At 39.3% G+C, this 26,990-nt stretch overlaps 3 protein-coding genes across 5 annotated transcripts; 2 read left to right on the forward strand and 1 right to left on the reverse strand.

Moving 5' to 3' along the window:
* Positions 1 to 1,028: 1,028 nt before the first annotated feature.
* On the reverse strand, positions 1,029 to 4,676 carry LOC122617116. The gene is made up of 4 exons (XM_043792823.1): positions 4,563 to 4,676; positions 3,046 to 3,297; positions 2,141 to 2,244; positions 1,029 to 1,960 (listed from the first exon to the last, which is right to left on the reverse strand). The coding sequence occupies exons 2-4, from the start codon at positions 3,288 to 3,290 to the stop codon at positions 1,563 to 1,565; spliced, it is 747 nt and encodes a 248-aa protein (XP_043648758.1). The 5' UTR covers positions 3,291 to 3,297; positions 4,563 to 4,676; the 3' UTR covers positions 1,029 to 1,562.
* On the forward strand, positions 4,020 to 18,707 carry LOC122617115 (glutamate decarboxylase). Of its 3 annotated transcripts, XM_043792821.1 has the most exons (9): positions 6,506 to 6,689; positions 6,783 to 6,882; positions 7,522 to 7,590; positions 10,020 to 10,256; positions 13,273 to 13,841; positions 13,948 to 14,015; positions 15,831 to 15,909; positions 16,829 to 17,173; positions 17,246 to 18,707. In XM_043792821.1, exons 3-9 carry the CDS (start codon positions 7,530 to 7,532, stop codon positions 17,417 to 17,419), a joined length of 1,533 nt encoding a protein of 510 aa, XP_043648756.1. In that variant the 5' UTR covers positions 6,506 to 6,689; positions 6,783 to 6,882; positions 7,522 to 7,529; the 3' UTR covers positions 17,420 to 18,707. The 3 variants fall into 3 exon arrangements, with proteins under 3 accessions (XP_043648757.1, XP_043648756.1, XP_043648755.1); XM_043792822.1 differs by lacking the exons at positions 6,506 to 6,689; positions 6,783 to 6,882 and adding an exon at positions 4,020 to 4,069; XM_043792820.1 differs by lacking the exon at positions 6,783 to 6,882.
* A 138-nt stretch (positions 18,708 to 18,845) lies between these two features.
* Positions 18,846 to 20,782, forward strand: LOC122617296 (fumarylacetoacetase). Its single transcript, XM_043793098.1, has 4 exons — positions 18,846 to 19,024; positions 19,398 to 19,615; positions 19,692 to 20,293; positions 20,351 to 20,782. The coding sequence occupies exons 1-4, from the start codon at positions 18,938 to 18,940 to the stop codon at positions 20,695 to 20,697; spliced, it is 1,254 nt and encodes a 417-aa protein (XP_043649033.1). The 5' UTR covers positions 18,846 to 18,937; the 3' UTR covers positions 20,698 to 20,782.
* The last annotated feature ends 6,208 nt before the right edge of the window (positions 20,783 to 26,990 follow it).

A 26,990-nucleotide genomic window follows, 5' to 3' on the forward strand; every position in this document is an offset into this window, starting at 1 on the left:
GAGTGATTAACTTGCTACACATCGATATACATACTGAAGCCGCATTAGGTTATCAATGAATGTGCTCTGAAAATTGCCTTATAACTTTGGTGCAATACAATATTAATACAATATTAATTATTTTTGATTTTCTTTGATTAGTGCATGGTTAATATTAGCAATAGTACTGGTATATAGACACTGAGTATGCGAACTTCCTTGCCTGCTGTTCTCCTCCTAAGTTATAGTTAATTATTGTCAGTCACAGCGTCGCGTTTGCCACAACAGCGTGTGCTTGTATTGACTATATCTTCGAGTTCGAATCGAAAATTTAATTATTATTAGAGTATCTTATAAACTAATTGGCAGCTGGCCGATCTTGTTGCCGCTGCCGCAACGCATGTCTTCCAGAATGCGATTTGCTTAAATTGTCTTCCATTTCAATGCAATGCGAAAAAATGTCTTCCAAACACACAGATAATATGCATACATTACATCATATGCGATTATTTATGCTGAACAATATGACACCTAGATATTATGGTAACTATGGTTTACAGCTTTATGTATATATATATATATTTAGATTTATATATATACGATATACGGGTCTGGTAGATCCAGTATAGCCCGTCTGAGTTTCTGATTTGCAATCGCAACTCATTGTGTGGATATATATAGACCAATTACATTTGTTATTCGTTAGTAAGTACAAGTATATTTTATAAATGTTTTTTTTTATGTTTAAGGGCCGTAACCAACACTAAACTCTTGGTTGGCAACTTGGCCTAATTGCGACACTCCTAATTGATGCTGTTTTGAAATATCTCAATGCTTTAGATTCGCCAATAACTTGTAAGCCAAAACAAAGGAAATTCTTTAGATACCAACATGTTTTTGCCTCCTGGTAAATTGATATGCTGATTCCTTCGAACCAAGGTGTATTTTTAAATAAATGTGATTGGGTTTTTTGATTTTGGGTAGTGATTACCGCACGATATGTTGTGTACATTGATATTAATTGGTTGTTCTTCATATATCTTCTTGTGTCTCCTCAGTCCAATTCCTTGACTAATCACCTAAATACGGGTTGTGTCCGTCCGGAGGGCTTTGGATTCCTTTGGGAGGGGATCCTCATCCTCCAAGGCGGAGCACTGGAAGCCCTGCGTGATTCTGCTGTTTCCGAGTGGGGGGTATAGTCCCCCCTTGCTTACTCTATAGCTTTCTATAGTTAGTTGTAATTGAAATTAGTTACAAATTAATTGATTCGCATAGGGAATTTTTTGCTTGCTCCTCCTCCTCGTATATTCTTCTCTATGTATTATTTATATTGAATTGTTTTTTTTTTTTGTGGATTTTTCTATAGTTTTTTTTTTATCTCTTTACAGTATTTAACTAAACTTTCGTAACAAGTTTTCCGATATAGATTATATATGGGAGATACTTTTTCATGACAACAATAGCACTAACTGAAGTTCAAAAACGAAGAACAACAAAACATCAGATAATTCTCGATCCATATATATGGGTTTGTGATTTAGCGCCTCCATCGGTAGCGATCCCCTCAGGAAGGTGGGGATCGCTCAGCTGAAGAACGGCGATAAATCACAGTTGCACAAAGACCCGCCATCGCCAGTCTTGCAGAGCACCTTGCACACTTCGTCCCAGTCCGGAGCCGCAGTGGTCGTCGTATCCGTATCCGACGCGGCTGCCACGGCAACTGTTGTCACTGTCCACAGTGCATCGTCGACCGATCTCCGTTCGGCATTCTCCGCGGCTCTGGAACCGTGTGTTGGATCGCCCAGCACTCCACTGGCCTTCTCCTCGTCCTTTCGAACCTCCTCCTCCTCCTTCTTCTCCTTTTCCTTATTCTCCTTCGCCTCCTTCATCCTGCGCACCTCCTGCTGGCAGGGACTGCATCCGGGCAGGGAGCGACCCCTCTGACGACAGAAGCTCGAGCAGACCAAGTCGCCCGCTTCACCTGGAAGTAAATAAGAGGAATCGTTAGTATGTTTATAAAATGCTACTTTTAGCTACTTTCAAATAAATTGAATATTTGTACATTTACACATTTCTATTCATTATAAAGTGTGTGAGACTAGCTATTATAATTTAAATATAACATTTTATTCAGAGTTTTAGTATCGTATTTTCCACTTACCCCTAGGCAGTCCACACAGTTGCCGGCACTTGGCCACATCCGACTCCGGTCTCAGGATCGTGTTCTTGGCCACATCAGGCGTTGAAGCAACGCCCAGGCCAGCTCTGCAAGGATCAACCACAAAATGCTGATTTAATAACAATGGAGGGGAAATTAAAAAAAAATGTAACTGAATTGGACCGAAAATAACAAAGTATTATCAGGACACGTTTCATTAACTAGATTTTAAGATTGAAAGCGCAGAATGGATCTAGGAGAATGTCGACTTCATTGACTTTCTTTTTTGTACAAAAAATGTATTTTAAACGTTGTAATATTGCAGTATTAAACACCAAATTAAATAACAATTGAAAGTATATTTTAAATATTAAAGAGTTACAACACATTCTAATTAAAATACAAGACAAATGTTCTTTTCACGTTCGTAGATATGATTATAAATTATTATAAATTTTAAAACATATTTGTTTAACTTTAACCCGATATTTAAGCTTTATTTTGAAAGTTATACACATGAACACAGTACTTCAGGCAACTTCGTGTACCATTTATACTTAAAATATTTGGCACTTGACAAAAACAGCACACACGCCATACAAGTCGAAAGTCGCAGATATAGCCACCGATCAGGAATGTCGATTATATTTCCCTGACACACGCGATTTGGGAAAACCTCGATAGACCCCACTTAAAAGGCCGACGCGAATCGCAAATGATTTCACAAGGCCATCGACACGCACATTTTTAACTTGGCAAACGTTTTTTATTATCATTATTAGTTCGCGTTTTTTTTTGTTGTGGGAAACCTGCACTTGCCAAACAAACACTTGAGTCACTTGACTCTAAGGCACCTTACTTTCCAAGTAATTGCAAGAGTTTTGGATGGCTGTTCATCCGAAACTTACCCGCAGAGCTCTTTACACAGCAAACTCCAATCCTGAACTGCGCTGATGGTTTGGACGTCTTCAAGGATTTTGGCTGCTGAATGCGATGTCAGTGCAGCATCCCCCAAAGTTTCGTCCTTCACGACAGCTGGTGACGTCATGGCCTGCGCCTGCGCAGCAAGGATAATGATGGTGGCCAATGGGAGGACGAGATGTAATCCACATCCCCCCAATTTTCCCTGTCGCTTTTCCACACGCTCTCCCATCGCTGGGCTGAAAAGAGATGGGTAGATTACAGGACTGGGGGATGGGTTTTCCAGGCTGGTTTGGGGCCATACTATCCTCGCGGGGGGGACTGGGCCAAAATGGAGACTGTTTGCCCCGTACAATAGGAGCAATTGTGCTCGAAATGCAATTATCGCGCTCTCAAAAATAGGCAGCAAAAAGCAGCAAAAAGCTGCCTTCGGGAGGACTTCACTCCGGGGCCTAATCCCTACACCATTGTTATCCCGAGCATTTGCTATCCGAATATCATGCGCTTGATTTGCCAAACCGAAAGGGGTTATGCAATCGCCTGTCTCTCGAACTGAACTGAGGCTACCACCTGGTATCCTGGCCTTCTGGCATCCTGACAACGCTTTTGCAATGGGATTCCCGTCGAAAATACCTCACAAAAATGCCAGAGCTAACCAACCTGCTGGAATCTTATTTTGTCAGCGTAATGACAGGCTAAGCAGTCGAAATTCCCAAACTCCCATTCATTTTCCACTGGCACCGAAAAATGCTCATGGCCCCCGGGTGCAGAGCATTCCCTTGGTCCTCTGGTCCTTTGGTCCTCTGGTGCTACTGGCTGTGCTCTGGCAGTTGAGAGTCGAGTGCCAAAGAGGACGCTTCGCCCAGGCCAGAAACTCCCGCTCTAAATTAGCCGCCCGAGTGTAGCAACCCCAGCCAAGCTCCATCCGCATCCGTGGGTGGCACTTGACTCCAAACATTTTCGCCTATCTGGGTTACAGGGCCTACTTGCGCTACGTGCAATCACAGCCAGGTGAGCATCCTATTTTCTGGTCGAGAGCTCCTCTCATTGTTCAATCCCATTCGCTAGTTGTGCCCTTTCAAAGGGGTATCGATCCAGATTGACTATTCCTAGCATTCCTACAGATGTAAAGTATTTACTCCATTATTATTTTTTGTATCATTAATAATAAAAAATGTATATAATGTATTTTTCTTGAAATATTCAATGACTGCATATTTTTATTATTTATCTATAATCATAATTCCAAAAAAATCCCTTTTAGCTTTCTAGTTTAATAGTGTGGTTCTGATCTATTATTTCGTTGTTATAACAATCAACTGAACTACTTTTGATAAAGTAAAACTTTTAAAAGTTTACTGCCAAGCAGATGTGCTTGTATTGCAAGCACTATTTTCGAGAGTATTTTAAACATTGCTCTTAAAATGGCTTAAACCCATAATCCTTTTGTTGTCCATGTCTACTGCTGTTTCTGTTGCTGTTTCCGTTTCCTGTTACAACTTACTGTGCTTTTCCAAAGTTTAACTCAATTAAATCCGATTGTTCGTGGCACCTGCTCCGCTCGAAATGCTTAAACTCTTAACTCGACAGGATTTATATAAAGCTGTCCGACTCAAATGGTAGCAGTTGTTCAACTGAGCCTCCGGCCCAAACGAAAATCCCACTTACTAATAATAAATGCTTTTGATGGCCTTATCTGCCGGTGTCATAGATTCAAGTGCGAATCAGAGGATAGACTATCGCGGCTTCCCATCGCCACACTCCCCGTATTCCCTTCTTGTTCAGTCTGGTCTGGTGGCCATATATCTGCGATAAGTGCAGACAGAGTGCCTAATTATTATTGGTAGCACATGCCGTTGAAGTGCTTTCCAGATAGCAGGCGACTTTATTTTGCCATGTTTAGCGGGTCTAAATACCATGAGCTGTTTTTGTATCAGAAATATTTGTCTGACACTTGTGATGGATGGGTTTTGCTAAAGTGTAGGGTGCAAATCCATATAAATTAGGCGCCATACTTGTCTCGTGATTTTAGTAGAGTATTCTACTAAGATTTCATTTGGGATAAATAAACATAATGCTTTCGTTAAGGAACGTGGAATGCTGGGTATATAATTTAATTTCAAAGTTTCAGTTTAATGCAGCTTTGTTTCAAAGCAAATTAACCAATTAACAATTAAAAAACTCAATTGTTGCCTCATCAAAAGTAACGAGTTCCTTGCGCAATTATGGCTTTATAGACTTTCTGCAACTGTCGTTGGAAACTCCAAGCGAATGCTACAAAGTAATGTACTGCGCCTTTTCGGAATGTTTTGAAAGTCATGTTGAACAAGTGTCGACTTCATTTTGCCAATATTGCCAGATAGACATTCAATAAAAAAGATGGATCGGGACTTGCAGGGACTTGCAAGGGAGTTATTGCCACTGTAATGGCCTTCTTAAGTTGCAATCAGTTACATCGAAAGACACTTTTCAAGTGCCAGAGCCCTCGCATCGAATATGCTGACGCAGTGGATCCTGCCCAAGGAGCAGGAGCAGGAGCTGGAGCAGCGGCAGGACCAAGTGCCAAGTGCGGTAACATCCTTTGCCAGCTGCTCCGTGTGTCAGATAAGAGTGGGAGGCACTCTTTTGCGGCAAGTACTCCTTGTGTTCTCGTTGTTTAAGCTTCTCCAGTTTGATGGACGTCCTTTTGGTCCTGCTGCTCCTGGGGTCCTCTCCCGACTTGCATAACATGGCTATAGTTGTTCTCTGGCCCTCAGAAGTATGCTATGAAACGCGTTCTATTGGAAATGATGCAATTTCACTTGGAGATACATATCTTTTTTGCATAGCCCGAGTGGGCGGGCGGCCTAGCTTTGACCCAAATTTCGTTTTTGTTCTATATACCAGGGTTCTATGTGTTTTGGCTCCTATATCTAAGCGTACATATGTGCGGGAAATGAAAGTAATTATAGAGGTTTTTTTGTGTCCATTTGGTGGCAGGAAACTCTCATAAAAAGTTGTGGGTCATTGTAAATGTCAGAAACAGTGGCAAAATTAGTTTGTTAATTAGCTTTTCATTTGGTCGCCCCCTCACAATCTATGTTTTCCTTTCCTTTCATCGCGTTTTCAATCGTTTTTCATTTCTTTAGTATGCACGAGGCGTGCGCACACATTTCAGTTTGTGTATCTGTTGGATACTTTGGGGCGCGCATGGCCGAAGCTCCGCCCACGCAAAATGGCCTTAACAAAGATGGTTTCCGAAAAATCAATGACGTCACCCGGAGAATTTCCCGCACTTTCCTCAGCCCCACTGCTGTTGTCGTTGTCGTTGAAGGTTATGCAAGAGATTGAGGAGTAGTATATACACACCTACATATAGGTATGCGTGTAGTGGTACATGGGCAGCCATTTTTTGGATGCGAAAAGCTTCGTAGGCAACTCAGGCGGATGCTGCTGCTCATAGCTCCGCAGATCGTCAGCGAGTGTAGGCTGCTCAGTTCCCTAAGTTTCCCAACCAAAAGTGAAAGTTGCCCGAAATACCTGAGAATATCTGTGTATATATACAATAATTCCCAGTTCGTTTAATCAGTGAGTTGTAGCTCCGTTTCGCGAGTGTTTTTCAGTGTTTTGTTGCTAGGAGAAAAGGAACTCTGTAAGTTGTCGTTGGTTTAGACCACAAGTAGTAAATCGCAGCTCCATCTTAGAGATACATTTCGATACATTTCGTACTCGCACATTCCTCTAGCTTTTACTTTTCGAAAGACACGTCGGTGATTCGTCGCCCCCGCAGACAGTCAAAGTGAATTACCTAAAGCAGTATATCGACGATATCCGCAGGATTATCGGTAAGACTCCCAGACGATTTTGTTGCATAAGTTTCGCACTGTCCAAGGTTTTCGCCATTAATTGCAGCTGTCGCGCTGTCTGTATCCCCATGTAAATCAAGTCTATATACATATGTAGCTGTATATATATAATGTATATACGTTCCGTCGCAGGAAATTGGCTTAACACTCACTGCGCAATAGCAGATGGCGCCAAAAGTGAAAGGGAGGGGTCCTGAAATCCGTGCACATATATATGGCATATGCAAGATATACCAGTTATTTACCTCCCACTTGGAGCTTGCCCTTCAGTTGTCCTTGTACAAACAGCCCCTCCTCGTTCTCCAAACTCCACTTCTCCCCCATTTTCCATTTTCCACTCTGTTTATTTACACGCCCATTGCATTTTCGCACCGTTTGTTTGTTTGTCTTGGTTATGCAATTTGCGTGTGTGGGCTGTTGGAAAATGGGGTTTTCCGAAGTGCAAGGACTTATGTAACACCTGCCCCGAGGACCCTCGCACCCTCGGACTTTCGGTCGATTGCATAACATTGACTCACTTCATTTGGCCGAGCTCCATTTTTCCTTATCTTGCAGAGTCTGCACTTTGAGATGTCCCCTGAATAATTGCTCCCCGTTTTTCACTCCTTATCTTTGCAGAGGAGAAAATGTCGCTGAATCCGAACGGGTACAAACTGTCCGAGAGGACGGGCAAACTGACGGCATATGGTGAGTATTTTTTCGAATACGATTTAAAATAACATGTAGATTCAATAAACGAGACAGTTTTGGGTTATGAAATAAAAATGTATACATAGGTTAGATTTTAGTCATCATATTGTATCGCAATTTAAAAGCTAAGGATTTAAAAGCAAAGGTATTTTCGTAGCTTACGATTTCTTGAATTATTGAGTTTTTATAAATGGAAATAAAAAACAACTTAATCAAAAAGTTTATATGTTGTATTTCACATAACTTTATTATTAACTGATATGAAATAAGCATGGCACCTGCCAGTTTTGTTGGTTATTTCTTATCGAATAAGATATTTGTATGTATAAGGTATGGTAAGGCTGCCACATAGGTATTTCAATTAATTAAATTACAAAAAAAAATGTTTCGAAGGCTTTAGAAAGTATACTATAACCGGATATAGTAGAAAAGGTTTTATCATGGTTGATTAGTTTTAAAAATGTAATTTTTACAAGACTTCTAAGTAATTTAAATAAATATGTCCTTTGGTATAAAAAACAAGAGACTACACTATGGTCAAGTATCTATACTATCAGATAGTACAGATCTAGCTGGTGGAGAGCACGGTAGAATTTATGGGAAAATCGACCAAACATCTAATTTTTGATAGTATTTTTACCCCCCTTTGGTGTACATTGTATCTGCAGTCAATAAGTAATTAATATTCAATTGAGTGGCTCCTTGTCGTAACCATAAATTGCCAGAAAACAAGGGCTTAGAGCTATTTTTCGAGAGCAAGAATTTATTTTCGAATTGTGCAACTCCAACCTGTCACATTCCGGCACAAGAAACATATTTTGCGAGTCCGGGGGCGATTACTTCGCCTTGGTAATAATCCTGGCAAACATTGGTCCTACGCATAACTGCACTCGAATCGCATCGCTTTTGGCTGGGCAAATAATAAACGAGTGTTAAACTGACACTGCCAGGAACAGGGAACAGAAAATGGGCAAACTGGTCGGGCTGGGCAACTGGCGAATGAACAGGAGTCTGCTGTTTAAGGACATGGACAAGCGGTGGGCTGTCCAGGACACTCGTGTCCTTGATAAATGGCCCCGCACTGGCAGCTCCTTGTGTTTCGTGTGCGTTTGCCGCCTCTTGTGAAGCGTGAAACTGGCGACTGTTGCCCTGTAACAGATTTCTGCTCGACAAACACGCAACAAACAGACAGAACAGAACTAAACAGAAATGAACAGGACAGAAAGTCAAAGAATCCACCACCATTCGATGTGTGTGCCACGAGGACCAGAAAGGTGGCAGGACTCTCCCCGAGGCGGCAGACGCGTGCCTCAGATTGAAAGGCCAACAAACATAAACCGTTTAGTCACAGGATATTGCTCACGCTCGATTCCAGGACTCTCGTGTGTGTGTGTGGCGGCTGCTCGTAATGCCTTCCAAGGACTCGCAGGATTTTGGGTGCAGAATTCAGGACAACGTCTGCCTTTGACACTGAGCACCCTGCGCACCGAGGCAGTCGAGCACATTAAATTTTATTTAACTTCTTGGCCGTAAAGTCGAGGAATTTTTCAAATGGCTACAATTTGTCGCACCACCGCCCCCTCCCCGCAACGAAAATGGTAATCATGCGCAACGTTAAGTTTGCAATTGATTTCCAGCTGGCTTCTAATGGAGCTGCTCCCATTTGCTCGGTGGCTTAGTGGCCACTGCCGATGCTTAAACAAAAGCCCCAGTAATTAATTGCAGCCACCGCAGAAGGACGAAGGCAAGGACACTGAGGCCGAGGATGTGTACAACCCACAAGGGTGTTCTGCGCAAATCCTGCTAGTTTCTAAGTAATCTTCGCTGATGTAGCGCATTTTAATCCCGGGCTAGCAGTAAAATTAAATAAAAACTGTAATTTTAAAAGACATGGAAATTATACTCTTAATGTATGTAAATAAATTAAATTGTGATACATACTGTTTTTTGTATTAAATATAGTTTACGCTAAGTGAATATTTACGTAATGGAAGAATAAAGAGTATAAATATGTTTTAAAACGTGGAAAAAATTAAAACTTAGCAAAGAAATTATTAAATTTAATTAGCTGACTGTTTAGAAATCACTTCTAGCACAAAATAACAATTTCTCGATAGGAATAATAGGAAATTTTATGATCAATCCAACTTTTCTCAGTGAATGAATTGAAATAGTCAAAAAAATAATTGAAATCTCAGTTTGCCCCGAGGATTTTCGACTTAACTTACCTTAAAGCCAGTCATCTCATTTTACGACTGCGCCAGCCCACAAATCATTGTAATAATAATAGCCATATATCACGATAAGAGAGGAAGACCATTTTTTCTGTCAGCAGCGGGGCACGCTTTTCATAAATACCGATAAGAGATTCTCATTCCGTTTTTTCCGCACCCTCTTTTTATGCCGTTGTGGTTTTTCGTATCCAGATCTCATGCCCACCACAGTGACCGCTGGACCAGAGACACGGGAGTTCCTGCTGAAGGTAATCGATGTGCTGCTGGACTTTGTGAAGGCCACCAACGACCGCAATGAGAAGGTCCTGGACTTCCACCATCCCGAGGACATGAAGCGTCTGCTCGATCTGGATGTTCCCGATCGCGCCTTGCCTCTGCAGCAGCTCATCGAGGACTGCGCCACCACACTGAAGTACCAGGTCAAGACGGGTAAGTCAAGGATCTAAACAAGTACATAAAATATATGTTTACAATATGGTTAGCTTGAGTCGGAACTAAATACGATGCCCTGACTTCCAGAGGTGCGATGAATATGCAAAGGTGATCTAACTTAGCTGATTTGCTTATCATCACCTTGTGAAGTTTGCTCAGTTGGGGATTAATCAAATTTGTCCCTGCTTAGCATATGCTCTTTGTCCGTGGAATATGATTTGCGTTTTGAGGACGAGGGCAGGACGCGTGCCTCTGGACCTTGCGGTCGTATTAGGGCACAAAGTGTGCAGCCTTCTAGATAAGCACATTAGCATATTGATGGCACTCGGCGAGATACTCGTCCTGCCAGCAGGAGGCAGGAAGCTGGGGGCAGGAAGCAGACAGCATCCAGCAGACAATGCCATTTTATGGCCCATTGAGCTGCGGCCCCGGCTTGTTTACACCTTTCAAAAACACTCGCCTCGGGGTCCGCAGTCTGTAATCCCTGCGGCTCAGATCCACTCGGCCATCAATCATAAATCGGGCAAAGGGTTCATTGTGGGCGCGGCTTTAGCAGCCAAAAGTCATTCGCACGTTTCACTTTTAACTTTTCCATACCCACTAGTTGATGATGAAGGGGATTTTGGGGAGAATTTTACTATACAATACTAAATAATAGTAATAAATACATATATTAAAAGTTTTTGACTTGGGATCTAATATATTTACCTCGGCAGTTTTACATTAGGATTTGTTATAAAATATACACTTTTGTATACTTTAATAGTTAAATACATAGATATTGAAAGATGTAAAACATGATTTATCAAATGAGTTCCTAATTTAATTTCGAAACTCTATGGTATCCTCAAGTCGATAGCTTGTGTCATAGTTTGCTCCAGCTTGTTTTGAATGTCCTTGCTGATTTGATTTCATTGAAAATTAATGCGAGAGGCAGTCGGTCCCCAGTCGAGCGGCGCTGTCTTTGTCCTTCGATGTTTGTGCAGTCCTCGCACGTGACCGCAATTGTGTTTGGAGTATCGATAATAAGCGTATTTACTCTAGCCAACCCACACCACCCACTCCACCCAGTCCACCCCGTGTGGAAGTACCGCCCCCCAACCCCCGGAAACTGCGGCTTGTCTCGGAAGCAGGCGTCGCTTCCCTGATTTTCCTCGCAGGAAATGAGGCTGCTGCTGTTTAGCCGTCTGCTCCCATTTGGCTCGCCAAAAAATTGAATTAAAACTCTACGCAATCAAGGCTGCAACTGAATAAGCTCAGATTGCATGGGAAACTTTTTGGGAAAGCAAAAAGAAACGTAATTAGGATGCGTTGTCTCATGGAGTATGTTCAAGTTTTGGCCTAAGTTTGATATTAGTTTCTCGCTCATTACGTTTAGGAAGTGCGCTATTGTTAAAACAAAGTTTTAATGTAATAAGTTTCTAATAAAGGGGACTTAGACTCGCAATTAAAACTGCTGTTTTAAAAAGTGATTTTAAATACAGCAGCCAATTTAAGTTTCTCCCAAAGAGATAGCACTGTCAATTATTTTTCTGTGAGACAGCTTTTCTCCCTGCAGACCCGATAAGAGTCCCATTTATGATCCTTAATCTCACATAATGCGCGCCCTGTCAAACGGGCAACCTGATACGAAGGAAACGACTTCTCTTCCTTCGCCGAGGACTCCATAAAAACGAGGGGAGCTTTAATCAAAATCCGTTGTTATTTTCTGACTCGCTGCATTCCTGATCCTTTGATGCGAATGAATGGCTGCCGGGGCGAGGGTGAATTCGCTCGATTCGAGGACTCGAGTCCTTCCAACGAGCATATCCTGGCCACATGCGCAAATTGAAATGTTTGGATGCCAACGCTCTGTCAGTTTACACATGGGGAAATTAATAAAAAAAAACGTCACAAAAAAAACTGATAAATCGGGAAATCAGTAAACTGGAAAAATATTATTTAAACTGTATACCTAATATTCTTTTTAAACTGATACGCAAAGAATATGTTCTTTTTTTATAATGAGTAAATATTAGATTATGTTTAATGTTTCGTTTGAGGTTTTTATTTTTATCTGTGAAGAATGATTTTTTCCAAGTGCACATATTTTATTTCTGTGGGTTGGATTTAGCCTTGTGGGCAATGGGATTTTAATCACACGACTTATGGCACTCAAGATGTGAACAGACAGACGCCGAAGGGTTCAAACTGGCATATAGAGGAGCAGGGCACAAATCCGGCAGTTGGACAGCTTCCTGATGGTGACTGAAAGCATTTTCTGATTCTTCGTGGGAGTTTTGCCCCACTCTCCACATATTTCACCCCGAAATCGAAGCTCGCCCAGTCGCAATTAGCTACAATAAATGAGCAATTTATAGAGCTCACAGGGAGTGGAGGCTTGAGGATTACAGGGCGAAACTTGTTGAGCCGGGGACACGGATTTCGAGCAGACTATCCGCTATTGATTCACCAGGACCTTGTACAGGACCGTCTGCCCTTGAACATATGCACTTCCGGCAGTCGATGCCCATATACATTCTTCTTCCTTTCGGGGCCAGTCAGCCGTGTTTTGGCCCCGGCCTTTGTTTCACTTGCCACTGGCCTCGAATATATTTTTAATAAAACAAAAAACAGAAAACATTGGGTGGATGGGTGGTTGGGTGGCTGATGGGGCAATGGAACGATGGGTGAAGGACAGCACAGCTGCCAGGCACATCTGCTGTCAGCTTAGAATCACTCGGTTCTCCGGAGAAGCGAGAAAAGTCCCAGAGACTTGGAAAGACAGCGAGACAAGCGTGGCTAAATGGAAAGCATTTTCAGCTACATTAGGCAGGCACATACAAACTGTCAAAAGTATTATAATATTATTAATATTAATTAAAGGATGGAATTCTTTATAAGATGGCGGACTTTAAAAATGAAAAAATTACTACATCTTTCAAGATGAGATGTATATATTCCATTGTTATTTGATTAAGTGGTTTGCTAGGGGCTCTATTGATAGTCAACATTTTCCTTGACAATTTTCCAGGACATCCCCACTTCTTCAACCAGTTGTCCAACGGCCTGGACCTGATCTCCATGGCCGGCGAGTGGCTGACGGCCACGGCCAACACCAACATGTTCACCTATGAGATTGCGCCGGTTTTCATCCTCATGGAGAATGTGGTCCTGACCAAGATGCGTGAGATCATTGGCTGGTCGGGCGGCGATTCCATTTTGGCTCCCGGAGGTTCCATCTCCAATCTGTATGCCTTCCTGGCCGCTCGACACAAGATGTTCCCGAACTACAAGGAGCACGGCTCGGTGGGATTGCCGGGCACCCTGGTGATGTTCACCTCGGATCAGTGCCATTACTCGATCAAATCCTGTGCTGCCGTTTGCGGACTGGGCACCGATCACTGCATTGTGGTGCCCTCGGATGAGCACGGCAAGATGATCACCTCGGAGCTGGAGCGACTGATCCTGGAGCGCAAGGCCAAGGGCGACATTCCATTCTTTGTGAACGCCACTGCCGGCACCACGGTCCTTGGAGCCTTCGATGATATCAACACGATTGCCGATATCTGCCAGAAGTACAACTGCTGGATGCACATCGATGTAAGTGGAAAATTTACAAGCTAATTCAAAAGTAACATATATGATTAAGAGTATCATGAATCTATATTAACATATTTTATATTAATTTTTTTAATTTTTTTTGCAGGCTGCTTGGGGCGGCGGATTGTTGATGTCGCGTAAGCATCGTCATCCCAGATTTACTGGTGTTGAGCGGTAAGTAAGAGAGCAGTATACATTTAACATAGCTAAATGAAGCCATCCTTTATTCCTTCAAGTTCGAGTGAACTCCTCAGAAGTGCTTTAAGAACCCCTTATCTTTTGTCCCAAGCAATTGCAGTAGCCATTCATCATCGTTCTTGACATGAACTTTGTGCCTTGGGCGCCCTCATCTTCCGGCGAGTGAAAACAGAAATTGAAATCTCTTCCCTGGTTTGGGTAAAATTTAAATCTAAATGCTCCCAAATGGCCCGCATCGCTCAGCTTTGCCGCCCCCTTTTGAAGGTCGGTTGGAAACGAGCCGAACATGTGGGAAAAATCTCAATTTGTCATTTAGTGCCTCCATCAGGTGTTCAAAGCTTACAGGGATTACAAGGCACAAGCCGAGTGCATTTTGGCCCGAACAAACAAATGAACAAAGTGGATTTCCCCGGCCCCTTCTCCTTCCCTTTCTCCTGCTTTCTCCTGCTTACTAACCAATCCATCTAGCCCAGGGGGGTGTTTTGGATGGCCATGGGCATTACTTACACAACAATTACGCCAAACAATGAATGAGAGGGCAAGTCAGGAATAGGGATTCATCCCCGGGCCAGGAATTTTTAATTTTAAAGTCGCAACCTGAAATGCACTTTACGCCATCTCCACCTCCAGTTGGAACTCCGTTTCCAACTCGAATCCATTTACTTCGGCAATCCATACAACATCTTTAATTCTACACAGACTTCGGGAGGCTTAGGCAAATGCGGCAAGTGCAGCTGTCGTGGAATCGACAGTTTGCGGTCAAGCAGCCGACTCCGTAAAACACTTTCAAATTGATTGCCAAAGGCGGAGGAGGACTAAACCTCCACTTCCACTCCCATTTCCACTTCCATCCGTCCATCCATCACGCAGGCGAACGCCTTCAATTAGTTTGAATGGATCCTAAGGCCCGAATTGTTGTGGCATGCAAATCGAGGTCCTTAATTGAAAGGCTCTCAGCGCGAATTAATCATTAAAATGCCCATACAGATGACAATTTGTGGCTTTCGGCGGCTTACGCAACTGATTAATGGTCCTTCGATGGAGGAGGCTCTTAAATCCGCTGAGTTTCAATTTGCGAACAAACTTAAAACAATCGAAAATCTCTTCTTAAAAATTTAGCCCCACATGCCACCGCTCAATCAAATACACATTACATGTAAAAAGTGTTTCGACTGAAGGATACTCCTTAAATTAAATAAAAACCTTTTAAATTTGCGCTGTTCTTTCAAATGTACTCATACAAACTAAATAAAATATATTTGTACTCAAATATAAAACTAACATTATAAAATCATAATTATTTCCTAACCCGTTAAACCGAACCGAATATATCCCTTGTTCTATGGCAGCCAACTGCTTGAAAAAGTGAAGCATACTTCCAGGCACTCCATAAGGATCATGTTTATAGACACCCACTCACTCACTCACACTTACAAGCCCCGTCCCACACACAGGCGCACTCGCAGCGCCCACATAACTGTAAATAGCTCCCTCAGGGATGTTTAGCTGTCAATGTCAACCCTGCCGTGCCCACCGGGGGTTGTCCTCGCTCTTTTGAATTCAATTAAAGTACTGCGGCCTGAAATTGCCACAATTTATGGCACTTGCCAGGACCTTCTGCATCCCTCCCCCAATTTCGGTTTTTTTTTTGTGTAACTCTTGTCGAACAGCAGGGGGTGGGATTGGTGTCCTTGGGAGTGGGAAATTGTACCGCAGTGCGGCAGCTTAGTGTTAATTGTTTGTAATTCGTAATTGAATGTCCATTTAACGCCGTGCCTTTGACTCTTGCAGTGCCGACTCGGTCACCTGGAATCCCCACAAGCTCATGGGAGCTCTGCTCCAGTGCTCCACGATCCATTTCAAGGAGGATGTAAGTATGCCATTCCAGAGATAATAATTTAAAGAATAGGAATTTTTATATGTTCAAGCTCCTATGAGGGACTATTCATAGGAGCTTGAACATTTTTAAATATATAAAAAGTTTGACAAGATTTGAAGGCTTAGAAAGTGGTACTATCTATTTTGCAGAGGCATAAATTTAAACTTTGTAGAATTTTAATGGGATTTGTGGCTTAAGCCGATGTTACAGAAGTATGCAATATGAAATTTATTTTGCAGCCCGACCAAACGAAGGCTTTATCCTTTACAGCTGTGACCTCACATATTCCGTATTTTATTGCCCAAAATCACTGAAATCATTGTTTGCAAAGTAATAAACGAATAATTGCTCTTTGAGTTGCAAATTAAAATTAAAGGCCAGCCTGTCGGCGGAGTCATTCCACCACCATTCCATTTCCCCCCGCCGAAACTCACAACTCAAAGCGATACAAATTGGAGGCATAGCCCCAGCTCAACCCCATGCTTTAAATTCCTTTTCCGACCAGCCCATACCATTCCCCCGCCGGCTCACCCGAAAATTCTTTTGGATGCACATCGAACAATGTTTGTGTAAAGAATTCCAATTGTACTCCGAACAATTCCTTGTTGTTTCGCTCCGTTCCGTTCGTCCTGCCAAACCAGGAGCAAAATGGCCAAGGGTAGTCGCACTCCCACTCGCACTCGCACACACACAATGCGTAATGAAATCTTTGACGAACCAAATGCGCCAAGTCACCCTGGCCTTTTTTACATCCCGTGCAATATGTTACCATCGGTCACAGTTGCGTCTTTTGGCAGGCGGAATTTTAATTAAAATTTCAACTTGACTTATGGACGGACAGCGGAGTTACGTGTGCTGCGAACGAAGAGATTTCATCCCAAATCGATAACTCCGTGCATCTTCCACACAGGGCCTGCTCATCAGCTGCAACCAGATGTCGGCGGAGTATCTCTTCATGACCGACAAGCAGTACGACATCAGCTACGACACCGGCGACAAGGTGATCCAGTGCGGCCGGCACAACGACATCTTCAAGCTGTGGCTCCAGTGGCGCGCCAAGGGCACCGAGGGCTTCGAGCAGCAGCAGGACCGCCTCATGGAGCTGGTCCAGTACCAGCTGAAGCGCATCCGGGAGCAGTCCGACCGCTTCCACCTGATCCTCGAGCCGGAGTGCGTCAACGTCTCCTTCTGGTACGTGCCCAAGCGGCTGAGAGGAGTGCCTCACGATGCCAAGAAGGAGGTGGAGCTGGGAAAGGTAAGATCTTCGTTATATAAAGCATAAGTTAGGGATGGTTAATAGCCAAACGCTTTGCAATTATCCTTGCAGATCTGCCCCATCATCAAGGGCCGCATGATGCAGAAGGGAACACTGATGGTGGGCTACCAGCCCGACGACCGCCGGCCCAACTTCTTCCGCTCGATCATCTCGTCGGCGGCGGTCAACGAGGCGGATGTGGACTTCATGCTGGACGAGATCCATCGCCTGGGCGACGACTTGTAAGGGGTTTTAGTCTGGTTAGGTTCGGTTCGCTTCGGTTCGGTTAGTCTTCGATTGGTAATGGTAGATCGCACAACCAAGAAGTATCATTTAGGCAAAAGCATATCAGGAGACCGGCTGAAGAACCCAGAGATCCGAGAGCCGGGCATGTTGGGTATCCCGGTAATCATCAGAGTTCAATGTTGAATGTACATTTGTTTGTATCTATAACGTGTTGCTAGATGTTCCTTTACGATTTCTCATTCTGTTATCCGTTGACCGTTATGCGTTAAGCGTCGTTATCCGTTCGTCCCGGAGTTGGAAAAACCAAATACTATGTATAATCGAGGCGTTTTACTTTTACGTTCGTTGGCAACTATATCTAAATCGATGGACGGAGAGGAGAATCCACAAGTAATATTTGAATATCTATATGTATACCGCAAATAACGATAGAATTCAGAGCATAGAAGCCACCGCTCCACACACGCACCACCAAATTGAAAAACAGTCCCAGTCCCACACTAAAGTAATATGATATATTGATATATACGATATAGAAACTGTTGGAACGCTATCTTAACATATCAGGAGGAGATGAAGAGCAGTTGAGGACCTTAGTTCGATTCGTTGATTTCACTTTGTTTGCAAATAGAGAATGTTTTCGTATATATTATATCAATGGCCATGCGTACCTTTATAAAAAACGAGATCGAAAGAGACCTGTGCTTGTTAATTGTATAGACAAACCAAAGAGAGGGGATCTGAGTCTGGTTCAGATCCCATTTAGTCCATGTATCGAACTGTGCTATATATAGAGACGTGAATCGTCGTATAATCGAATTAGTTGGAGTTTAGTTTCCACAAAAATGGCTGACAAATATATATTGCCCGGAGTCAATTAAGCTCAATTACGAATGTTGGAAGATTCAGATTTTAGTTAAGTTTTAATCAGTTAATTGCTCCAGAACGGTTGGAATGGAAAGTCCCTATATTAAAAGAAGAACACAATCAGAATCAGACCTATTTCAATCGACCTGTGCACTAAACTCGTTTGTCAATTCCGCAAAAGTAACAAATGGCATAAAAAGTAAATCAAACAATTATAGTACTTTAAAGCGTGTTATCTAAGTTTATCCCGCATCACGCTCGTCTTATGTATGTATAAATTAATGTATGTATATGTATTCGCAAAAATCCAAACCAAAGCCACAACAAGAATTATTCCAACATCTATATAAATGCAATTGAATATATTATATATATGAATATATGGGTAAAATAAATAAAAGTAACCAAAGCGCACTTCAAATTTCTCTTTATAATGGTTTAGGTGCTTTTAAGCTTTGGGGGCTTGGTTTCGCTAAGAGAACTGAGTGATCTTGTGCTCTGGAGCGCCCAATAAAAGGGGGATCGTGAATAGAAAACACCTCAGTTGTTATCTGGCTCACTCTGGCTCCGCGCACGTTTTTTTCGCTTCTCTGCTTCAGCTTATTGATTCGCACCAACCTGCCCAAGTTTTCCACTTTGAACGCTTTCAAGATGTCCCAGAGTTTTGTGCCAGTGCCAGCGGGCAGCGATTTTCCGCTGGAAAATCTACCCTACGCTGTCTTCTCAACCGAAAACAATGTGAGTGATATCATACTGAAATGAAAACCATTTCAGTATGAGATTTATAAACAATCGCCCTCACAAGAAAACGATAGTGTTTTAGGCCTTTCTACTCAGCACGTTTTTCGTGTAAGATTTTCAAGCTTTTCTCCAGTTTAAGCAGTTTTCATGTGACTTTGGATCGTTCCACATGTTCTAGAAATCAACTTGAGAACAGAAACCGCTTTGCGGCATACCATTTGCATACATCATCCAAGACAAACTAGTTTGTTTACGAAAACAATATGCTAATCCAATCTTTAATAACCCAGCAGCCACATTCTGATAAGGCCCCCCATATCATATCGTATGTGTATATCGTAAATGTTGTTTTTCTTTTTACCATCCACAGAAAGTTCAACGTATTTGTGTGGCTATTGGAGAACATGTCCTGGATCTAAAAGCTGTCTCGCAGTTGTATCCCGCCCAAGTTCAGAAAAGCCTGCAGGCCGAAACTTTGAATGAGCTTATGGAATTGGACTTTGAAGCCTGGGATGTGGTAAGGAGCCAGACTCAAAAGCTTCTGGCTAAGGGTTCAGAACTGGATAACAATGTGGACTTGAAGGCGGTGTAAGTGCGATTTAATAATGTACTATTCTATATACATACATATATCTATTATTATTTATGTATTACTTTATACCAGTTCCATTGTGCCCCAGTCTGAGATCAAGCTGCACCTGCCTGCCCAGATTGGTGACTACACGGACTTTTACTCATCCATCCATCATGCCACCAATGTGGGCATTATGTTCCGCGGACCGGATAATGCTCTGATGCCCAACTGGCGCCATCTGCCGGTGGGTTATCATGGTCGTGCAAGTTCTGTGGTGGTTTCCGGTACTCCTATCCGTCGTCCTCTTGGTCAAGTCTTTCCGGATGGGGCAGAGAAGCCCGTCTTTGGGGCTTGCAAACTTTTGGATTTCGAACTAGAGATGGCTTTCTTTATCGGTGGTAAGGGCAACCAGCTGGGAGAACCCATCCGCGTGGATGAGGCTTGGAAAAATGTGTTCGGTTTCACGCTGATGAACGACTGGAGTGCCAGGGATATTCAGAAGTGGGAGTATGTGCCACTGGGGCCCTTCACCGCAAAGAATCTGGGAACCACCATCTCACCTTGGGTAGTGCCCACAGCTGCCCTGAAACCGTTCCTCTTGGACAACTTTCCCCAGGAGCCGGAGGTGCTACCTTATCTGCGCCAGAACATTCCCTTCAACTTTGATATCAACCTCGAGGTGTCTTTGAAACGTAAGTTGTCATCTGTTAAAGATTTGTAACTTTAATCCACGAATTTCGCATTTTCAGCTGCCGATCAGAACGAATCGCTCATCTCGAAGTCGAACTTCAAGCACCTTTACTGGACTCCACTGCAGCAAATCGCACATCACACAGTCACCGGTTGCAATCTGCGTCCAGGTGATCTAATGGCCTCCGGAACGATCTCCGGGGAGACACCAGACTCTTACGGATCACTTTTGGAGCTATGCTGGAAGGGCACCAAAACCTTGGAGCTTCCTGGTGGCAAGACCAGAAAATTCCTGCAGGACTTTGACGAGATCATCATCCGTGGCCACTGCGAGAAGAACGGCCTGCGAATTGGATTCGGGGAGTGTGTGGGTCAGGTGCTGCCTGCCCATCCCGTTCCGCAGTAGGGCCACATATGGATTTTTCGTAATCCACCTGAGTAACTTTAGTAATTGAATTTAGTAATTGAAATAAATTCTATTGAAATCGAAACCCGGAGCAGGGTGCAGGGTATGTGCGGAAATTTAAATTTCTTTTTTGAACACAGTTCGATTGGAAATTTAATTACGAACTCAACGAGATATGAAATTCCATATTTGGACCAATATTTTGAATGTTCTGATCAAAATACTGATTTAGATCGCAATAAAACAGAAAATCAATTTTCGGCCAAAATCCAAAAATCATCATCAAAAATTGGAAAAAAATTTAAAAAAAAAATTAAATTTTTTTGGTAAACACAGTTTGATTGGAAATTTATTTACGAATTCAACGAGATATGACATTCCATATTTGGACCAATATTTTGAATGTTCTGATCAAAATACTGATTTAAATCGCAAAAAAACAGAAAATCAATTTTCGGCCAAAATCCAAAAATCATCACCAAAAATTGGAAAAAATTTAAAAAAAAATTAAATTTTTTTGGTAAACACAGATTGATTGGAAATTTAATTACGAATTCAACGAGATATGACATTCCATATTTGGACCAATATTTCGAATGTTCTGATCAAAATACTGATATTTAAATCGCAAAACAACAGAAAATCAATTTTCGGGCAAAATCCAAAAATTATTATCAAAAATTGGAAAAAAAAATTTGAAAAAAATCAATTTTTTTTGGTAAACACAGTTTGATTGGAAATTTAATTACGAATTCAACGAGATATGACATTCCATATTTGGACCTATATTTTGAATGTTCTGATCAAAATACTGATATCTAAATTGCCAAAAATCAGGAAATCAATTTTCGGCCAAAATCCAAAAACCATCATCAAAAATTGGAAAAAATTTAAAAACAAATTAAATTTTTTTGGTAAACACAGATTGATTGGAAATTTAATTACGAATTCAACGAGATATGACATTCCATATTTGGACCTATATTTCGAATGTTCTGATCAAAATACTGATATCTAAATTGCCAAAAATCAGGAAATCAATTTTCGGCCAAAATCCAAAAACCATCATCAAAAATTGGAAAAAATTTAAAAAAAAATTAAATTTTTTTGGTAAACACAGATTGATTGGAAATTTAATTACGAATTCAACGAGATATGACATTCCATATTTGGACCTATATTTTGAATGTTCTGATCAAAATACTGACATTTAAATTGCCAAAAATCAGGAAATCAATTTTCGGCCAAAATCCAAAAATCATCATCAAAAATTGGAAAAAATTTAAAAAAAAATTAAATTTTTTTGGTAACCACAGATGGATTGGAAATTTAATTACGAATTCAACGAGATATGACATTCCATATTTGGACCTATATTTCGAATGTTCTGATCAAAATACTGATATTTAAATCGCAAAACAACAGAAAATCAATTTTCGGGCAAAATCCAAAAATTATTATCAAAAATTGGAAAAAAAAATTTGAAAAAAATCAATTTTTTTTGGTAAACACAGTTTGATTAGAAATTTAATTACGAATTCAACGAGATATGACATTCCATGTTTGGACCTATATTTTGAATGTTCTGATCAAAATACTGACATTTAAATTGCCAAAAATCAGGAAATCAATTTTCGGCCAAAATCCAAAAATCTTCATCAAAAATTGGAAAAAATTAAAAAAAAAAATTAAATTTTTTTGGTAAACACAGATTGATTGGAAATTTAATTACGAATTCAACGAGGTATGACATTCCATATTTGGACCTATATTTTGAATGTTCTGATCAAAATACTGACATTTAAATTGCCAAAAATCAGGAAATCAATTTTCGGCCAAAATCCAAAAACCATCATCAAAAATTGGAAAAAATTTAAAAAAAATTAAATTTTTTTGGTAAACACAGATTGATTGGAAATTTAATTACGAATTCAACGAGATATGACATTCCATATTTGGACCTATATTTTGAATGTTCTGATCAAAATACTGATATCTAAATTGCCAAAAATCAGGAAATCAATTTTCGGCCAAAATCCAAAAACCATCATCAAAAATTGGAAAAAATTTAAAAACAAATTAAATTTTTTTGGTAAACACAGATTGATTGGAAATTTAATTACGAATTCAACGAGATATGACATTCCATATTTGGACCTATATTTCGAATGTTCTGATCAAAATACTGATATCTAAATTGCCAAAAATCAGGAAATCAATTTTCGGCCAAAATCCAAAAACCATCATCAAAAATTGGAAAAAATTTAAAAAAAAATTAAATTTTTTTGGTAAACACAGATTGATTGGAAATTTAATTACGAATTCAACGAGATATGACATTCCATATTTGGACCTATATTTTGAATGTTCTGATCAAAATACTGACATTTAAATTGCCAAAAATCAGGAAATCAATTTTCGGCCAAAATCCAAAAATCATCATCAAAAATTGGAAAAAATTTAAAAAAAAATTAAATTTTTTTGGTAACCACAGATGGATTGGAAATTTAATTACGAATTCAACGAGATATGACATTCCATATTTGGACCTATATTTCGAATGTTCTGATCAAAATACTGATATTTAAATCGCAAAACAACAGAAAATCAATTTTCGGGCAAAATCCAAAAATTATTATCAAAAATTGGAAAAAAAAATTTGAAAAAAATCAATTTTTTTTGGTAAACACAGTTTGATTAGAAATTTAATTACGAATTCAACGAGATATGACATTCCATGTTTGGACCTATATTTTGAATGTTCTGATCAAAATACTGACATTTAAATTGCCAAAAATCAGGAAATCAATTTTCGGCCAAAATCCAAAAATCTTCATCAAAAATTGGAAAAAATTAAAAAAAAAAATTAAATTTTTTTGGTAAACACAGATTGATTGGAAATTTAATTACGAATTCAACGAGGTATGACATTCCATATTTGGACCTATATTTTGAATGTTCTGATCAAAATACTGACATTTAAATTGCCAAAAATCAGGAAATCAATTTTCGGCCAAAATCCAAAAACCATCATCAAAAATTGGAAAAAATTTAAAAAAAATTAAATTTTTTTGGTAAACACAGATTGATTGGAAATTTAATTACGAATTCAACGAGATATGACATTCCATATTTGGACCTATATTTCGAATGTTCTGATCAAAATACTGACATTTAAATTGCCAAAAATCAGGAAATCAATTTTCGGCCAAAAACCATCATCAAAAATTGAAAAAATTTAAAAAAAAATTAAATTTTTTTGGTAAACACAGATTGATTGGAAATTTAATTACGAATTCAACGAGATATGACATTCCATATTTGGACCTATATTTCGAATGTTCTGATCAAAATACTGATATCTAAATTGCCAAAAATCAGGAAATCAATTTTCGGCCAAAATCCAAAAACCATCATCAAAAATTGGAAAAAATTTAAAAAAAAATTAAATTTTTTTGGTAAACACAGATTGATTGGAAATTTAATTACGAATTCAACGAGATATGACATTCCATATATGGACCTATATTTCGAATGTTCTGATCAAAATACTGATATCTAAATTGCCAAAAATCAGGAAATCAATTTTCGGCCAAAATCCAAAAACCATAATCAAAAATTGGAAAAAATTTAAAAAAAATTAAATTTTTTTGGTAAACACAGATTGATTGGAAATTTAATTACGAATTCAACGAGATATGACATTCCATATTTGGACCTATATTTCGAATGTTCTGATCAAAATACTGACATTTAAATTGCCAAAAATCAGGAAATCAATTTTCGGCCAAAATCCAAAAACCATCATCAAAAATTGGAAAAAATTTAAAAAAAAATTAAATTTTTTTGGTAAACACAGATTGATTGGAAATTTAATTACGAATTCAACGAGATATGACATTCCATATATGGACCTATATTTCGAATGTTCTGATCAAAATACTGACATTTAAATTGCCAAAAATCAGGAAATCAATTTTCGGCCAAAATCCAAAAATCATCATCAAAAATTGGAAAAAATTTAAAAAAAATTAATTTTTTTTGGTAAACACAGTTTGATTAGAAATTTAATTACGAATTCAACGAGATATGACATTCCATGTTTGGACCTATATTTTGAATGTTCTGATCAAAATACTGACATTTAAATTGCCAAAAATCAGGAAATCAATTTTCGGCCAAAATCCAAAAATCTTCATCAAAAATTGGAAAAAATTAAAAAAAAAAATTAAATTTTTTTGGTAAACACAGATTGATTGGAAATTTAATTACGAATTCAACGAGGTATGACATTCCATATTTGGACCTATATTTTGAATGTTCTGATCAAAATACTGACATTTAAATTGCCAAAAATCAGGAAATCAATTTTCGGCCAAAATCCAAAAACCATCATCAAAAATTGGAAAAAATTTAAAAAAAATTAAATTTTTTTGGTAAACACAGATTGATTGGAAATTTAATTACGAATTCAACGAGATATGACATTCCATATTTGGACCTATATTTCGAATGTTCTGATCAAAATACTGACATTTAAATTGCCAAAAATCAGGAAATCAATTTTCGGCCAAAATCCAAAAACCATCATCAAAAATTGAAAAAATTTAAAAAAAAATTAAATTTTTTTGGTAAACACAGATTGATTGGAAATTTAATTACGAATTCAACGAGATATGACATTCCATATTTGGACCTATATTTCGAATGTTCTGATCAAAATACTGATATCTAAATTGCCAAAAATCAGGAAATCAATTTTCGGCCAAAATCCAAAAACCATCATCAAAAATTGGAAAAAATTTAAAAAAAAATTAAATTTTTTTGGTAAACACAGATTGATTGGAAATTTAATTACGAATTCAACGAGATATGACATTCCATATATGGACCTATATTTCGAATGTTCTGATCAAAATACTGATATCTAAATTGCCAAAAATCAGGAAATCAATTTTCGGCCAAAATCCAAAAACCATAATCAAAAATTGGAAAAAATTTAAAAAAAATTAAATTTTTTTGGTAAACACAGATTGATTGGAAATTTAATTACGAATTCAACGAGATATGACATTCCATATTTGGACCTATATTTCGAATGTTCTGATCAAAATACTGACATTTAAATTGCCAAAAATCAGGAAATCAATTTTCGGCCAAAATCCAAAAACCATCATCAAAAATTGGAAAAAATTTAAAAAAAAATAAAATTTTTTTGGTAAACACAGATTGATTGGAAATTTAATTACGAATTCAACGAGATATGACATTCCATATATGGACCTATATTTCGAATGTTCTGATCAAAATACTGACATTTAAATTGCCAAAAATCAGGAAATCAATTTTCGGCCAAAATCCAAAAATCATCATCAAAAATTGGAAAAAATTTAAAAAAAATTAATTTTTTTTGGTAAACACAGATTGATTGGAAATTTAATTACGAATTCAACGAGATATGACATTCCATATATGGACCTATATTTCGAATGTTCTGATCAAAATACTGACATTTAAATTGCCAAAAATCAGGAAATCAATTTTCGGCCAAAATCCAAAAACCATCATCAAAAATTGGAAAAAATTTAAAAAAAAATTAAATTTTTTTGGTAAACACAGATTGATTGGAAATTTAATTACGAATTCAACGAGATATGACATTCCATATTTGGACCTATATTTCGAATGTTCTGATCAAAATACTGATATTTAAATCGCCAAAAATCAGGAAATCAATTTTCGGCCAAAATCCAAAAACCATCATAAAAAATTTAAAAAATTAAAAAAAAAATTAAATTTTTTTGGTAAACACAGATTGATTGGAAATTTAATTACGAATTCAACCAGATATGACATTCCATATTTTTCTGTGTGGTGCGGGGTGCGGGGTCTGGGCTGACACAGACCGTGCGGGGGCTATGCGGGGTCTGGGCTTCCGGGTGCGGGGTCTGGGTAGATCAAGGTATATCTAACTAAAATTAAACCAAAACAAGTTGGGAATTATTTGTAAACGTAAAAAAAGTAAAATGTAAAATGTGGGCTGCGTGGTGCGTGGTGCTGGGTGCGGGGTGCATAGATAAAATTAAACCAAAACAAGTTGGGAATTATAATAAACTATACCGTAGCCGTTTGAAAAAAGGCTGTTTCATAGCAAATGTCGCATGGGAGATTCCATATAAAAAATCGCATGGGAGTTTCCATATAAAATATCACATAGGAGATTCCATATTTAAAAACGCATGGGAGATTTCATATCAAAAATTGCATGGGAGATTCCATACCAAATATCTTAT

The sequence above is a fragment of the Drosophila teissieri genome, chromosome 3L (genome assembly GCF_016746235.2).
Source record: "Drosophila teissieri strain GT53w chromosome 3L, Prin_Dtei_1.1, whole genome shotgun sequence".
In the NCBI taxonomy this organism is placed as follows: Eukaryota; Metazoa; Arthropoda; class Insecta; order Diptera; family Drosophilidae; genus Drosophila; species Drosophila teissieri.